Source organism: Psittacula echo, assembly GCF_963264785.1.
Source record: "Psittacula echo genome assembly, chromosome: 6".
In the NCBI taxonomy this organism is placed as follows: domain Eukaryota; kingdom Metazoa; phylum Chordata; class Aves; order Psittaciformes; family Psittacidae; genus Psittacula; species Psittacula echo.
Genome location: NC_137743.1, coordinates 16,103,477 through 16,120,280, shown reverse-complemented (window position 1 = coordinate 16,120,280; position 16,804 = coordinate 16,103,477). Strand labels below are relative to the sequence as shown.

The following is a 16,804-nucleotide window of genomic DNA, read 5'->3' as shown; positions in this document are numbered from 1 at the left end:
CCAAACAGCAAAACAAAACAAAACAAGTTCCTTTGTATCCAAGAAGAAAATTATTAGCAGGAAACTAAACTGCTGTCTAACTTCAAGTATGAATATTTCTGTTCCAAACCCTAACGCTCTCCTGGGATATTGGTTATAAATTTGTCAAATCTGTTATTCCTTTGAAAAGGCTGTGCTTGATCCAGAAAGGGGATTGAGAAGGGAATACATCGCAGGGATCCCTGGTCTCTGTGTGAAAACAGAGTGTATCTGAAATACATCTGACAGAAAAGTGACACTGGGTGGGAATAAGCAGCCAGCTTTCTGAGTATGGTTTCACTGACATGCGTAGCTCAGCACGTGTGCCTCCCACTTCAGCGGTAATGTGTTGCTGGAAAGAGATGTGTGAATGGCTTCAAAAGCTCACGGAGTTTCCACTAAAGGAGGGAGTGGCAGGTGGGACTGACAGTGTCTCCAGGAGCTTTGGCGTTTCCCCGATGATTTAGTTTGTTAAGTTTGGTTGTGAGCAAATGCTCAATCTATTGCAGACCTGCTCAGGCTTTGTATACAGGCTTCCACTGCTCAGAAACCTTGCCACAGCCATCTCTCTGCTTGGCACTGCTGTCCTCACACATGGTGAAGATTCATTGCCCGCTTAATCTGGCAGCCATGCCCAGTTCCACCCCAGGGTATGCTCTCTGTGTGTACAGCTGGTTCTACATCCATCCATCTTGTGCACAACTCCAACTTCAACATCTTTAACTGGCAAATCCTTATGCAATGCTGCCTCTGAAGCACAAGTCCCTATTACTTACGGGGAAAGTAAATGTTTGCATCTTCAAAGCCAGTGGAAATCTATCCCTGTGCTCTTTGGAGTATGCCACATTATCTTCCAAGATGGAAAGGCACTTGCCATATGTGGCAAATCAGATGCCAAGCACGTGCGTATCTGTGTGAGACACTGCCTAAGATGCTTTTGCCACAGTTGGTTTGGATGACATTTCTTCTTGCTTAGACATGTTGAGTGTGCAGGTGGAGATCCTCATGAGGCAATAGCAGGTGGCAGATTTCCCAAAGTTGCTGGGGGAGCAGTTGCCCAGCATGCATGCACACACTGATGTATACAGCAAGGATATATATTTGGGCTTGCATGAGCCTGCTGTGAGTGCTCAGAGCACAGTATCTTCAGGTTGTGCCTGGAGGAAGGGGCTGCATAAAGGAATCACTGGCCCATCTCCATCTCTAAATAAACCTGCCCAGGGCACTACTTTGCCCACTGGCTTGCCATCCTCTGCACTGTCTGATGGAGGACACAGTCCCTGGTAGCATGACGGCCCTGCCCACCAGCATGGTCCCAGGTGATGCCAGGGCATGGGTGGCGAGACAGCATGGGCCAGAGATGGCTCACACCAGAGGGACAAAGGCACCTTTTTCAGGGGCAGAAAAAGTCATGAGTGTGAATTGTGCATTTAGAGCCGGAGAGTATCCCACAGTCATTCTTCTTTATCTATGTCTTTGTTAGTTGACTGGAGGTGGGCAGCACCTCTTCCCCATGCCCCCCAGGCCCACAGGTCTTTACGTGGGAGGCAGGTCACATCCTTCCCAGGGTAGCAGGGGGGCTGCCCTGTGTCCTCTGCTGCAGACCTGAGCTCTGCCCTCTCCTTGGGAGGATGCTCAAGGATAGCGGCCACCTCTGTCAGCAGAGGTGTCTGGGTTTCACAGCTGTGGTAGCAGCGGGTGTCACGGTGTCAGTAGGGATGTGCCCTGCTTGGTGTCCCCAGCAGGCGGATGCCCTAATTCCTAGCAGACTCTCCCCATAGCAGCAGGCAACAAAGTAGATCCGGAAATTCCTGAGCTTTGGGAAGTGGGTTTTAATGTAATTAACTGCAACAGAAGAAGAGGTCAGATAATAGGGTCAAAGGTTTCTCTTTAAAATGAAAAAGGAGGTAAATGAAACCAGCTGCCCAGGAGCCAGTGCCTTCATTAAACACGAGATGATGCTCGTGGTCCCATGCAGCAAATTGTGAATCTTTCCAGAAAACCATTTTTAAGGCAGAACAAGACCTGGAGGTGACAGGATAGAGATGTGTAGCTGGCCCAGGTTTGCCTAAGTGCCTCGGTGCCTGGCACTGTCCTTCTCTGGGAGCTGTTTGCAGCCTGGCCTTGCTGCCTGCCAAAGAACAAGGGCATTTCTGACTGGCAGCTGTGCTCAGCTCTGCCTCAGCTCTTGTCTTTGTGCCTCGAGCCTTATGGTACACTTCCAGCCAGGAACAGGGGCCAGAAATTCCTAACATTGGCACAAATCCCTCCCCAGCCCTTGGCTGAGTCTTTCCCTGCACCGTGCTCTGGTTTGGCCGCCTCTAGAGTGATACAGTCACACCTCCCTTTGCAAAGTGCACTGATCCCATTCTGGGTTTCTAGGGCATATATAAATGGGCTTTTTAGAAATGGGGGAAATTAAACAGAAGGGGGAGAGCTGGTCTCAGCTTTGTATAGTATACTAGGGCACACATATTGGCTATATATGGCCTTTTCTCTGAGACATATGTCTCATCTAGGATTTAGTTGCTAAGTCCCTCTTTTCCTTGGCTGGCTCTTTTCATGTCCCTGCAGATTGCCTGTCTACAGAGATAATGGTGTCAAACTGGGGGTCACAATGAGTCAGCTCTTCATGTAATTGCCTATATCTATTCTCCCCCATATTATGAGAAGCAGCATGGTCTGTGCCCACGGTGGGCATGCTGATATCTCCTAGGCTTTGGAACCAGCTCTGCTGCTGCATCATACATATGCAGAGCCCACTGGAAGGTCTGCCAGCCTGTGCTGGAGACAAAAAGCTGTTCCATGAGCTTTTGCATGTCCTCTGCTGAGTCACAGCTGCCAGAGACCCTGGGGAGGGTCTGTCCCCTCCTTTGGCACTTGTCGAAGCACCAGGAGAGGAGGATGTGGATGCTGCAGCCCTCGGGGCTGGCTCAGCCCGGCTGCCTGTGCACTGTGCTGCTGCCTGGGAGGTGCTGTCAGCGCTGGAGCTCTGTGCAGCTGCTGCTGGCTTTTCTGGAGGTTGGAGAGTTCAGGGTTTTTTTCAAGTCAAGTGCACTGAGTCATTGCAAATATCAGCAAAGCTGCAGCCGTTGCTCCTGGGAATAATCCACACCTAATGAGCGCTTCCTCTGCTTTAAAGGCCTGTCGGTTGTTTACATTTTGAGGATTTCTATACTGTCTTCACTGACAGTTAAAGCTCTCAAGAACAAGAGCCCTCCTCTCAATGACAAAGCCCATAGCTGGAAACAGCTCATCCGTTCCTGAGTAGCCTGGTACCAGCAAAGCCCTCAGTACCTCTCTGCCCTGCAAGCCTTGTGCAGCAGGTGCCATTGTCACTCTTTCCCAGTCTGGGGAGGTTGAAAGTACTTGTTGGTGTCTGAGTGCCTCCTAGGCAGATCTGCATGAGATCCTTTCTCATCTTACAGGACCTCATAATTGTCTTCAAGCTGTGCTCAAATACCCGAAGCCGAGGCGCTCCCCTCCTCACTACCCCAGAAGATGTGCCACCACCAAGATCTCCTGTTACTGCAGCCGGTTTACTTTTGCCTTTCCACCCTCCACCAGTCCCCATTTCTCTGGCTTGTTAATGAAGGTGTCAAAAACCCATGACCAAGGCACTGTCCCGAGGCACTTCTCTTCCCTGCAGGGTCTCAGCTGTGCTCAGCACAGCAGCACCTTCCATTGCCTCCTCCATGCAGCCCCTGGGAGGCAGAAGCTCCTCTGGAGCTGCTCTGGAGAGATGTTCCTTTCACTTGGCAGAGGAGCTGTAGGTTAAAGCACACTTCGTGCTTGAATGAGAGGATGAGGAGGTACAAGCCTGCCTTTGCTCTCTGAGGGGTTTCTTCTGAGGTCTCTCTAACTCCATCTTTTCCCAGTCAGTGCAACCTTGTTTTTTATGGCCTTTCAGCCAGTTTTTGGCCCAGGTGATGGGGTTTTTCATCCACAGCAGTCTGAAAAAATCATTTTTGTTCAGCTCTTAAGTGCTGTGCTAAAATCCAAACATCTGCCATCCCCAGAGTCCATTCCTTTGTAATTTTGCCTTAAACAGTAATCTCTGTAAACCCCATCGCTGCCTGCTGCTTACAGATCTGCTCTCCTCCCGGCATCCAGTGGTTTAATAGCATGTAAGTGATTGGAACAACTCTGAACACTTCCTAAGTGTCCCCCTGGAGATACTCTCTGCCCTTAGCACCTTCCAGTCATCATGGACATACAGAAATGCCTCTTGCCTCCTTCCCTGGGTTACACACCATTGAAATGAAACTGGGATGTGACTGGCATGATCCCCTGCTTTGCTGGGGACGCAGCTGGGACTGCACGCTGGAGGGAGGGCTGCCAGAGGAGATTCTTCTAGTGTAATGCATTTGGAAGTTGAGCCTGTAATGCATTTCTGTTCTGGGACAGTTTGTGCTGGCACTGTTCCCCCTTCACCACAGCCCTGCATAGTTTCAAGTGCATTTACTCTGTTACCTGGAGCAGTGAGACACAAAACCCCTCACTGAGCACTCATGCATGCTGCACATGTGGTGAGTGCTCTGGCTGAGGCTGAGTTAGCTCACAGCATCCTTTGGGGATACTCCTGCATTCCAGCACCCAAGTGAAGCAGCCACTTTGGCTGCTACAGCAGCTGTCTGGTACGGATGAGATGGAAGTTATGGAGAAATCAGTCCTGGAAAGGTGAATCCACCTTTCTTCAGACCCCAGGTCATCATCCCGTTATCCATCCCAGCACCCATGGCTGCACTGAAGTCTGTGGAGAGAGAGAAGCCAAGTGAATGTGGCTCCCGTGAGGGATGGGAGGCAATGGCTGAGCCCCAGACTCTTTCTCAGGAGGAGCTAGCTGGGATTACCTCCAGCCACAGGGTGTTTGCGCTCTAGGGCAGACTGCTTCACCTTATGTCCTGAGCCAGGAGACACTATTGAGGCGTTTCAGAGCCTTCTTCCCACACTTAGAGACAGATGATTCACATCATGATTGGCAGCACTATGGCTGTGTTTTATATAATCAAGCACATGGGTAACAGGAATCAGTCTCTGTATAGGAAACACTCCTTGACATTCCCAGAGAAGAAGGGGTTTCTGTGAGAGCAGGACTTGCCGTGCAGGTAACAGCCATGGTATTTCTGAAGTGGGAGATCAGCTATGGATGTGCTGGAAGATCAAGCATGGAAAGTGCAGGTGTGCAGAGATGCTGGGAGCAGGGTTCGCTCTGATGCTGTAGGTCCTCAGCCTTTGCACTCCATGGTTGCTAACCCTTATTCAGAAACACCATCAGGGCTGGAGTGTTATTACTGCAGCAGGATGTTCATGAACAGTTCTGGTTCTGGAAACTCTGGACCATTACAGGCTCTGTACAGTCCTCTCTGAAGACCAGCCGTCGAATAGAGAGTCTCCCATGACAATGCAGTTATTCCCATGGCTGGGAGCACAGGCAGCCTCTCCCATCTCCTCCTGGGTGTTGGAATTTCCAGTGTGTCTCAGAGGGAATTTGCTGCTCAGGACCCTTCTCCCCTCTGGTGTCCAGTAGCAATCATCCTGGGCCCAGGGGGATGCAATCATCCTGGGATGACCCAGGGGATGGGTTCAGATGGGATGAGGCAGGTGAGTGCAAGATCTCCCAACATCTCCCTGGTTGTGGACCCCATGCATTACTATCACAGGCATTGTGCTGGAGGGTCTCTTTCCATGGGGTCTTCATGAGATCCAGGGTGCTGCAAAGCCTATGTGGGTTAGGTGCTCCCAACCTTTGGCGTTCTGGTCCCAGCATTTCACAGCAGTAGTTAAGAAAGGGCTACACCTCCCATGGTTTCTGCAGTGCAGGATGCTCAGTGTTCAGGAAGCATCCACCTCACACTCTGTTTGGAGACTGAATACATTTGCCAAACACAGGCACAGCCAGAGGGCCAGGGCAGTTTGCAAGCAGGGACTGTCCCGGAGCAGAGGAAGCCTCTTGGCATGGGGCAGCAGCAGCAGGGGAGGATGTATTTTGGGTCAGAGCTATTCCCAGCTCTCTGATCCTTGTCTTCTTGTTTTCCTTCCAGTTACTACATTGATGGCCGAGTGGCCAAAGTGACGGACTTCCTGAAAACACGCCTGTTGGACACACTGTCTGACCAGATCAGGAAAATACAGAAAGTGCGTGAGTGCAAACGGTCTGCAAGGGGCAAAGAGGTGCCATGAGCCCAGCCTTGGCACAGCTCGGGGCCGGGGCTCCAGCCTCAGCACCAATGTGCTCCCAGGGGAGCTGGCATGAGGCCGGAGGAAGCTGTGCTCCAGCCTCAATGCAGTGAACCCTCATGCAGGGGATGGAAGGAAAGACCAGGCAGCACGATGCCTGGCCTGGGGTGGGATGCATGGGCAGGGAGGGAGGGAAGCAGTCACAGGCTGTGGCATGGTGCGCTGGGATGCGGGCTGGATGCGTGGCCATGCAAAGCCTTTCTAAAGCAGCTAGCTGGCTTGAGTCTTCCATCCGTCTGTTCCTGAAGGGAGCAGCATATAACATGAGTATCCTGTAAAACTTAACTCCCAAGAACAAGGAGAAGAGAGAGCTGCAAGGCATTACCAAACCACCCTGAGCACGTGCCTGCATGGGAGGGAGCTCCTAATGCAGTATTGCAATATCTTGCCCCACTTGCTCAGAGTGCCTGAAAATGCTGCTTGCAAAAGTTGTGACAGTTGCGTTTCCAGAGTGGTTTTCACCAGTGGAGAATGATGGTCATTATAAACAACTGTATTTTTGTTTCCCCTGATGATCCTGTTTTGACTGTGTTATAAAACCCAGCTGTGCTGGCGTGCAGTGTCAAAGCCCATGGCCCTGCCTGGCTAGCGCAGCCTGCAGCAAGTGCTCTCCTCCTCACTGGACAGGGGGAATGAACTTGCAGCTCTAATAACTGGGTAGGTGATGGGGCTTTGCAGGGTCCCCCCACTTTGATTGATATGGGAGAGAGGTCTGTGACCGGCCTGCTCAGTTGTCAGTCCATGAAGAAATAAGGAACACTCAGTGAGCGGGGAAGGCTTTAGGGACCAGGGGAGATGTCCATCTGTCTGTCTTGTCTAGGTTTTCATACCATATCAGTCACCACAATGTCTTACTGTTGTAATTCCCACAGGGAGAAACCATAGGATGCATAAACAACTCAAAGAGGCCCTAGGAAAGGGGATGTGAGGGTCGGCATAGAAAAACTGGAGGAGACGAGCGGCTTGCCGCGTCCTCTGGCACAAGCTGGGAATCATCCACGCATGCGGATGATCCTCCTGCTGCGGAGAGGCACGGCAGGGTGTCTGGTGGGATCAGCACGGGTGACATCGGAAGGCACTGTCTGACCCTGCTTCCACTGCGGGTACAACGTGCCACAGAAGTGGTGGCACGAGTCCCACCTCTGCTGCAGGTTAGGAACTTGCTGGGGAAGGAGGAGGACGCCATCCATCCCCAGACCAGAGGCAGCAAGGAGCTGCCCTCAGTGTGAGTGGGGTGAATTCTCACATCCGTGGGGCAGGATTTGGTCTGTGTGAGACAGGACCAGGGAAGGAGTCTCCCGGGAATGCCAATGTGGCTGAGCAAAAGCACAGCACTGGGTGCTAATAGCCTCCAGCTTGGCTTTGAGTTCGTGCATCCTGCCGGGGCTGATTAGAGCAGCTGGGCTTGTCCACTTCCCTGTTTTATTGCTTCCTCTCTGACTGGGGAAGGTGGCGGGCTTAGATAATTACAGGCAGGATGCCAACACCTCTGGGGCTTCAGTCAGGGATATCGACTCTCACAGGCTGTGAGTGGGAGGCAGCCCAGAGCTGGCGTATTTAACATCTTTGAGGGATCCCAGTCCATCCAGCACATTCCAGCGCTCCTCACTAATGGGGCAGAATCCGTCAGGCTGCACAGAGCACTCCTCAGGCCGCTGAGTTTGCACACATCTGGTCACAGGAGCTCATCGCCCGGCCTGGACAAGTGAGAATGTGGGAGAGAGGATGGGGCATTGCATGGTGCTGAAGGTTGCCTGCACGGGGAGAGAGCAGTTCCAGCCATCCAAGCCCTCCTGTCCCGCTTGGCATCTCACAGGGGTTTGTGCTGCTGGCTGGAGCCTAGTAAGGGGTGGGATAGCACGCTCAGACCTAATGTCCTGCCTGTGCCAGGGACCCCGCAGGTGGCAAAGCAGCCCCTGCTCAGCCATGGGACTGGATCTCCCTCATCCAGCAACATCCACTGCTTTCCTCTCAAGTGCCCACCATTCCTCCATGTGCCTTCAGTACATGTCCCAGTGCCCAAACACCACAGAGTTGTTGAGGCCCGCATGCTCCCCGTGCCTGGCAGCCACCTTGCATGGGGACATGGAGAGCTGAGGTGATGTGCAGGACAGCCTGCAGAATAGAGAGTGTGTAGAGACCATAGGAAAGAGCAGGGTCTGGTTTGGGAGCATGAGAGTATATTTGGGATGGCATGTTTGGAGCAGCTCCAGAAGATGGGTAGTGAACATGTGGCAGTGGCGGGAGGGAAAAGAACAGTCTCCTACCACCCAGCCGTGGTGAAGACACCTGGTGACCATGCTAGGGTTAGGCAGGCACTGACTGCCCAGTAGCACTGTTACCAAAGGTCTCTGTAAGCCTTCTCAGGGCATAGCACAGGAGATGTCTGCCTTGGCTCTAAATCACAGGTTCATGAAAGCCATTTTGGTTGGTTTTGTCTCCCACACAGGTAGTGAACACATACACACCGGGGAAGAAGATCTGGCTGGAAGGTGTCGGTGCAACCTCATCTGGAGGCATGAACAACCTCTCTGATTCCTACGCTGCCGGGTTCCTGTGAGTTATTCCAGATCGCTGGCACCAGGGTGCTGCCAAACCCATGAGCTCTGAGGGCTTGGGTGCTGCAAAGCCTCTGCAGCCGAGAGAGGGACAGCTCTGTGCCCAGACACCACATCTGTTCCCTTCTCAGGACTTCCCAGCAGCCTGGGCACCAGTTTTTGATCTGTAGTATCCCTATTACCTCTCCTCAGCTCTGCTTTCCTGCAGGTGACCCAGCCTCTGGCATACCCAAAGAAACAGAGTAAGGAGGGGACCACTGGAGATCCCACATGGGTACCGATTGTGTGCTCGCAGGGCACAGGTATGGAAGGGAGGTGTGATCTGAGCACACCAGCTCTGGAACCCAGGGCTGGAATCCCAACAGGCTTGACTTGCTCAGCAGCTCAGGATCACCTGGGCTTCCTCCTGTTCTGCATCTTTGGTTCAGGCTGCAGCCATACATCCCTGGGTGCATTCACTCCTGGAACACCTGCTCAGGGGAGCACTTGTCAGGGCTCTGCTCTGGGAACCATTTTCTCTCCTTCTCCAAAGCTACAATCATTCCTGGCTCCTGGGGCTTGCCTACTGGCAGGGCCCCATGGCATGGCCATCCTACTGCAAAGCCCAGGTTCAGGTCTTCAGAGCTGGCTGTGATCACAAAAGATGGAGGAAGATTATCCAGGCTATTTGGGGAGGTGTGGGGACATGCCTGGGGTATTGGGGCTGTGGCAGGCTGTGAGGGTTGAAGACTTTGCCCAGGAGGTGTGAGCAGACAGGCTGGTGCAAAGGTCCAGTCCCCCTGCTGAGACACGGGGTGCAGAGTTCTGCAGGCTGGGGAGCACCCCAGGCTTTTGGCACAGGGCTGTGATGCTGGGGTGCATGCAGGGGCTGAGGCACCAGAGTGCCTGCACTGGGGAGAGAAGCATGCAGGCTTTCCAGGCAGGGATGGTAGGAGCTGATTAACACCTAGCTCATAAAACCACCTGAAAGCTTCAGCTCAGGTGCTGGGAGCAGGAACCAGGTTGGGTGCCTGCGAGTTACACCGTGTGCTGGATCACACCTGTGCCACTGGGGCTGGGTGATCCCCCCACAGCATCCTAACTCTGCTCCCTCCATCCTCAGGTGGCTGAACACATTGGGCTTGCTGGCCAGCCGGGGCATCGACGTGGTGGTGCGGCACTCCTTCCTCGACCACGGCCACAACCACCTTGTGGACCACAACTTCAACCCCTTGCCGGTAGGTCTGCCTGGAGGCATCGCGCTGGCGCTGGCTTCTTCCCGCTCATTTGAGGGGGATTCTCTCTTTGTGGCCTGTCTGAACTCTGCTTGAAAATGTATTTTTCCAGATCTGTTTCTTGCTGAGTTAATAGGAGGTGTTAGTTCATGCCAAACACATGTTGGAGGCAGATGGGAAAGCAATACCTGTTTAGCTGAAACTTCATCTAGTGCTCATACTCCATAGCATGGGAGGAAGGCTGGTGCCACCAAGGGATGCCAGCTCAAACTGCAGAGTTGGAGGGAGGAAGGGATATGGCAGAACCACCACGCATGGCCTGGGGCTGGGTGCCAGATTGCTAGTGGTGAGCTGGGCAAGGTAGGCTGGAGCCTCAGCACCCGACTTCAGATCTCTAGAAACCAAGGTAAAGGACATTCCCAGCTTCACAGGTAGCAGAAGTCTTCACTAGCGCCGTGCAGCATCCCTCGCTCTTCAAAAATGCCAGGGCAGGGAGGAACTCCCAGCACATATGGTGCTGATAAAGAAACCATATGAAAACCCTGTTAAAAATAGCAGGTTTCCTTTTCCTGGGGGCGGGGGGGGGGGGGCTAGTAAATATGCTGGCTTGTAAGTGGAGAGCTTGGCAGAGCAGCTGGAAGCCCTGCATCTTCCCTGGAGGGGGTTTATCGGTCCATGACTCAGCAGACACCGCCAGCAGGCTGGGGATCCGTGTCAGAGAGGTGCACAACCCTGATACTGTGAACTTGCCTTTGATGCTGCACTGGGATCTTGGGGCAACTGCAGGGGTCAGAGGCTGAGGGAGCCACATCTCAGTTGGCTCTACCTACTCAGCCAATGAAAATAGCATCTCCCCAGCAGCATCCCTGCGAATCAGGGGAGGATGCAGGAGGGGTTGGTGACAAGATCTGTGCTATCCCCCCCAGCATGGCTCCAGAGAGCAGCCAATGAGCAGGAGAGCACAGTCCCCTGCCTGTGCTACTGCTGGAGCACCCAGAGCTGCTCCCACATGCACCCCTCCAGTAAGTGTACCTGCAGTTCTGGGGGCCCTGGGCCAGAGGGAGCTTGGGGGACTTTGAATTTTGAGATGACTCTGAGGATGGGGCAAGCACTTGGCAGATTTCTTATGAAATCCTGATTCCTTTGGCCAAGCCACATCATTCAACTATCCCCTGGGGCCTCATCTCCTTCCAGCCCACGCCAGCATCGCTCCTGGCTGGCTGGAGGCAGTTGGTGGCCAATGGCCATCTCTCCTAGCACAATGGGGCAGTGGGTGGCTGATGCCCAGCTCTCCCAGCACAGTGAGGCAGCAGCCCTGGAGTGGCTGGAGCAGAAGTGCACTTTGGAGAGGCATTAAAGCCAGAAAAAGAGTTAGAGGAATAAATCTCAGTCTGTTAAACACAATGAAGGTCTTTAAAGTGGATTTTGCTGTTGATGTAAAGATAAGTCTCCCAATAAGTTATATGCCACCCTCCTCATGGCTGTTTCCTCACTCTCCCATGTGCTTTGGTGTTGACATCCCACCACTGTGTTCCTGCACAAACACTAACGGGTGCTTTCCTAACCCCTTTTCCTCCACTCTTGTGCTTGTAAAGAGCCACAGGTAGATGCAAACTGACGGAGGGTTTAAAAGCTGCAAACACCAAAAAGCCCAGTGAGACCAGACCATGACCTGCTCCATGGGGCAGCAGCCGCACTGTTCCCGTGGGAGCTATCAGGGAGATGAAAGCTGCTGACTGTACCTGTGTGGGGCCGCACTGTGGAATACAATCTGCTCATTAGCTGCCATGACAAAGGGGTTTCCACATGCTGGCTGGGCGTGAGGCAGCTGCCTGCTGAGAGAATGGCTGCACTGACACAGCATCAATCACAGCTCTGGCTGGCAGCTCCTCAGCAAGCCGGGAGTCAGGGCTGCGCTCCCTGAAGGAGCCTTTGCACTTCCCCCCCTGCCACTGCTGATCCCTGCTTGTCAGGTAACAGGACAATGTGTTCTGGTGCTGACCTGAAGTGAGCCTTTTACAGCAGCATCCTTAGGTGCCAGGTAGTTGCATCATCCAGGAAGAGTTTTCTTCATGGTCCAGGGATGGTGCAGTGATGCAAATACAACCCTCCATCCTTGTGCTAAAGAGTTTCCCATATAAAACCAAGTGATGTGTAGTCCATCACCATATGAGCACTACGCTGCTGCCATGTGAGCTCTCCTCCCTGTCCTTCAGCTGATCCTGAAGCTGGTCCTTTGGGTGCTGCTGGTCTTGTTCATGGTAGTACTGTCTTTATAAGGGCATATTACAGCAGATGGTATAAGGAAGCTTGTGAAAAGTGGTATAGGTGCTATGTTGGGGGACCAATGTGAGAGTTTCAGCTTCTAAATCACATTTCTTTCTGCCTGTCCTCTGGGACTGCAGTGCTGGGGGAATTTGTTATCCTCAGGGGAAGGAGCAGGCAAATCACTGCACTGCTCCATGTACAGCAGCGTTATGTGGCCTGTGCTGTGAGGTAGTGAGGGGTAGCAGCACGTTGGGTGGGCAGAAAGCAGAGCTGCTCTCTGGGCATGGGCACTGCACAGCAAGCGCAGGCAGCCTGGTGGGACTTGCTCTGTGTTTTCTGAGTGTTAGCTTTGGCTTGAAAATAAACTTGTTAACTCTGGCCAATTTGATGGGAAATGTAAGAGCACCTGGGAACAGCTGCTTTCAGGGAGGGATGCAGTGAAACTGTGAAGGTGGAGGTTTAAGCTGATCTATCCTGGGCTCTCGTCTTTGATGGTGGTGCCACCGAAGTCCCATGTGAGGGATGGGTGCTGCAGCAGGGGAAGGCAAAACCACCTCTATGAGCCTCTTTTCAGGTGCAGGCCTGAGGAAATGGGTTGCTGTTGCTGGGTTAATGGGGAGCAGAGCAGGAGAAACTGGACAACATGAGGTTCTCTGGCCCTGACACGGATGTGATCAGGCTGAGGAACAGAAATTCTCCAGCTGACCTTAATGCAAGTGAGCTCAAGTGTTTTAATACTTTGTTATTTTTGAGATAACTTTTTAATGTATGGCTGGAGTGCTTTTTCTTTGTGAGCAATTGGGGCAGCCAGCTGTATAGTAGTCCAGGATTGTGCTTGAGAAGCCCTTCAAATAAAGCCTTTTGCATCAGACTGCCCGCCAGCACCTAAGCCCATCTATTCATGTGTGAGGGAGAGAGGAGCAGAGGGGAGGCTGGGCAGGAGCAGCACTGACATTTGCTCTTCACAGGCCAGTGCCTCTGAAATGCTGCTCTGGCATTTAGTAGGTCTAGGCTCATTTCAGGCACACACTGTACATACTCCATCTCTCTTTCCTTAATCTCTCTCTGAAACAGTCCAGAGGGATGTAATACGATAAATATATTGCATCTCTCTGGACTGTTTCAGAGAGAGATTAAGGAAAGAGAGATGGACTATATACACTGTACATACACACAGGTGGGTGTGAGCTTTCTCTTCAGATTGTTACTGCATGTTAAGGGCCTTTCTGAACACTCTTCCACATGGCACTTGCCTCTTTTTCATCCATCCTTGGTAGTTATTTCTGCTCCCTTAATGGACAGTGCTGTAACGTTATACCTATGTGTGGAAAAACTTGGGCAACACAAATCCAATGGAAAAGCCAAAGCTGAAATTGTGATTGCTGTGGCTCCTCTTGGACTTTCTCCTAAGGACTGTGAATGGTGAGATACTTGGTTCTCCTGGGTCAGACAGATGCTAAAGCTTCTTTTCTGCGTATAAGTTTCATACACAGCATGAGAAAGGCCTGGCGGGATCACAGGGTGAAGCAATGGCAGGGGCTGCCTGCTCAGCTGTGGTAGTAGAAGACAATATGATATTACCTGTGAATTGATGGCGTCCTTGAGAAAGCATTGCAGCAGTGCAAAGGTCTGTGCCTGACAGTGCCGTGGTTGGACGCTTGGATGCTGCAGGTGATTTTTCACCTCCTTTGCTTACCCCAAAGGCACTGAGGAACTCAGTGGGAAAGTTAGTGCCTGTCCTGGATGGGGGAGGACCCTGGGCTCAGATTGGGTCTGTCCTTAGTGATCTGTCCCCTTCCTAACTGGGCTTTCATAAAAGCCCTGGTGTGTATGAGCTCGGTGCCAGGCTATGGCTGTCCCCAGCATCTGTGGGTCCTTAGGGCTGAGCCATGGTGCAATCTGCATCCTTGGGATGCACCTGACAATTTGGTACCAACAGCACCTGCCTGAGCCCTCCCCAGCAGGGCACCAGTTGGCCTCCCTGGTCTCAGGGTGCACAGAGGCAAGGGGCCCTCTGGTGAGGCACCATGCTGGGTGCCAGGGGCAGGAGAAGCTCCCCGGGCCATGCTCCCTCCTGCTGCACGTACGCGCTCCCCGGTGCGCTCATTAGCTGAGCTGGCTTGGCGGGAGGCGCCGCTAACTGCAGCTGGGGAGGTCCCAGCCGCCTCCCGGCCGGTGCCTCTCCCTCCCCTGAGCTGTACAGGAGGGGGCCCTCCCCGCCCCAGGGCTGCGAGGCTAGGTCCTCACCCACCAGCGCCCACCCCTACCCTGCCGTCCGCTCGCCGGGTGGCTGCGGGGCTGCTGCGCAGGGCAGCGTCCAGAGGCAAAGAGGAGACCCGCCATGCATAGAGGAAAGCGCACAGAGAGCCCTTTCCTCAAGCGATCGCGCTCCAGCCGCCGAGCCCGGCCAGCTGGCTGCGGGGCTGCGGGAATTGAGCCCCGCTGCTGCTCCGGCCCATCTGCACGCCCAGCACTGAGTCACTGTGCGGCGCACATGCAGCCGGACGAGCTCCAGGGGTAGGACTGCGGTTGCTGTCCCTCACAGCTGGGACCCTTGGCTTTGGGGTCGTTGATGGGAGATTTGGGCTACAGCATGCCATGCGCCACACAAGCAGAGGACGAGGCATTGTCCCAAGTCTGGGAGCGACAAAGGGTGGGGAAAGGGAGCAGGTCCAGTGGAGCCTTCACACACATGGAAACTGTTCCTTATGACCATAAATCTGCCACGTGGGCGTCTGGCACCCTCATCTGCCCCACACGTTGGAGAACTGGCTCTGGTGGGAGTGATGCCTGCAGACAGAGAAGGGTGGGAGAAGCAGTAGCGGGCAGGAGGTGTGTGTACAGGATGTTCGCTCGGGCCACAGGAGGGAAGGATAAAATCCCAGGCAGGGCAGTTGTGCACAGCAGAAAGGCTCTCCCAGGAGAGGTGGAGCCAGAGCATGGCCTGGCAGAGTGGAAATGTGGCCCTGCAGAAATCTCTCCACCAGCCTTTGTACAAGTGCCTGAAGGAGTTCTGAGCAGGGCATCCCCTCCGCTGCCTTGTCCTTTCAGCCATGACCATACCACTTCTTCAGGACCCTGTCATCCTCTGCTCTGTGCACCCTCACTGCATTCAGCCTTCTAGGAGCCATAAGTCTGCTCTGAGGCTTGTTTTATCTGTGAACAAGGAGGCAGATTTAAAGCACCTAAACTCTGCTTGCTGTCACGGCAGATTCAAGGCCCTTTCCTTCTTAGTGCACCATAAAAGAGTCTCTGAAGTACATATGCTTGGACTCTCAAATGCATCAAAGCCCTGCTGTGGCCAGCAGCTGGGGCACCCATCCGCCAGAGCTGCGGGACATGTGCAGACCCAGAGCCATGCTGTTGCTCCTGCGCCAGAGACTGGGGCAGACACACACTCCACCTGGGACCAGCAGCAGCATCTTATACTCGATAGGATCAATGCAGCAACTGTCCACATCTCTCAGAGGCACCATGCTAGTGACCTGCCCACCCAGTGACAGAGCCATGCTGGGGCTGTGGAGGAGGTGGGACAGCAAGACCCTTCCCAGGGTGGTCTGGTGCTTGTCAGCAGGAGGGCGGGAAGTCGCGTTATGGTGAAAAGCAGCAGCGGAACAGAAAACAGCAAAGAAATTGCATTTGATTTCCAAGCCTTCTGATCTAGTGGCTCTGTTCCCTTCCTGTGGCCTCCATTGCCTGGTCCCTGTTAGGGAGAGGTGATGACAGAAGAGCCGTTTGGCTGTTCCTCCATCTGCTCAGCTCTCAAGGAAGGTGGGGGCGCTGGGGACCAGCTTGCGCAGGGCAGCAGTAGGCAGAGGACACTTCCCTCTAGTCAGTTTCACAGCGTCTGGGCAGGCTGTCTGCTTGGTGCCAACAGTGCCTGGCAGCAATTCCTGTGGCTGCTGCTTCTGCAGCAGGAATTTTGCCTTTAATGTCAGTGTTTGGTCTTTCTCCAAGATGGAGAAAATGAGAAGAGACAGAGACAAGGGAGAGGGGTTGAGCAAAGGGTGTAGCAGCTTGAAGGCTGGGAAGACGTGATGCTCATTGGAGGCTTGGAGGGTTGTGCTGCTGGCACTGCTGGGGAAGACCCCTGGCTGTAGGATGAATGGCTGATGCTCACCCCAAACACAGATCTTCCGGTGCTGCTGGCATCAGCAGATGAGAATGCTGCTCTCTGAGCCCATGGGAGCATGCACATAAGCAGGTTGTTTGGGATGGGAGCAACACTCCTGGCTGTCCCCACGTGCTGCACTTTGGGACTTATTGCAGAGCTGTTATAAAACGTGACCTGGTTTCCTTTCCGTAACCATGTGTAGATATTCAGTCCAAAGGGCTAGACAAGAGCCAGCCTGCAGTAAGCTCCCATAAGTGCACAACACAGCCACGGCAGCAACTGTTCCGTTCTACGGGGCTGCTCCTACCCTGATTAGTGGAGTCACTGCCCACCCTCACTGTGCCTGCCTCCTCTCCCTTCTTAGTTGAATGGCACTGAGGTGCAGGACTGTA

General features: G+C 53.4%; 1 protein-coding gene across 1 annotated transcript in view; it reads left to right on the top strand.

The window, feature by feature from the left end:
• Positions 1–16,804, top strand: part of HPSE2 (heparanase 2 (inactive)) — a gene marked incomplete at its 5' end in the record, with an annotated part of 109,547 nt that overhangs the window by 84,846 nt on the left and 7,897 nt on the right. Inside the window, 3 exons of the mRNA XM_080620296.1 lie at positions 6,063–6,156; positions 8,708–8,814; positions 9,919–10,033. Coding sequence (XP_080476422.1) covers positions 6,063–6,156; positions 8,708–8,814; positions 9,919–10,033 — 316 coding nt within the window. The remainder of the gene's footprint in view (positions 1–6,062; positions 6,157–8,707; positions 8,815–9,918; positions 10,034–16,804) is intronic.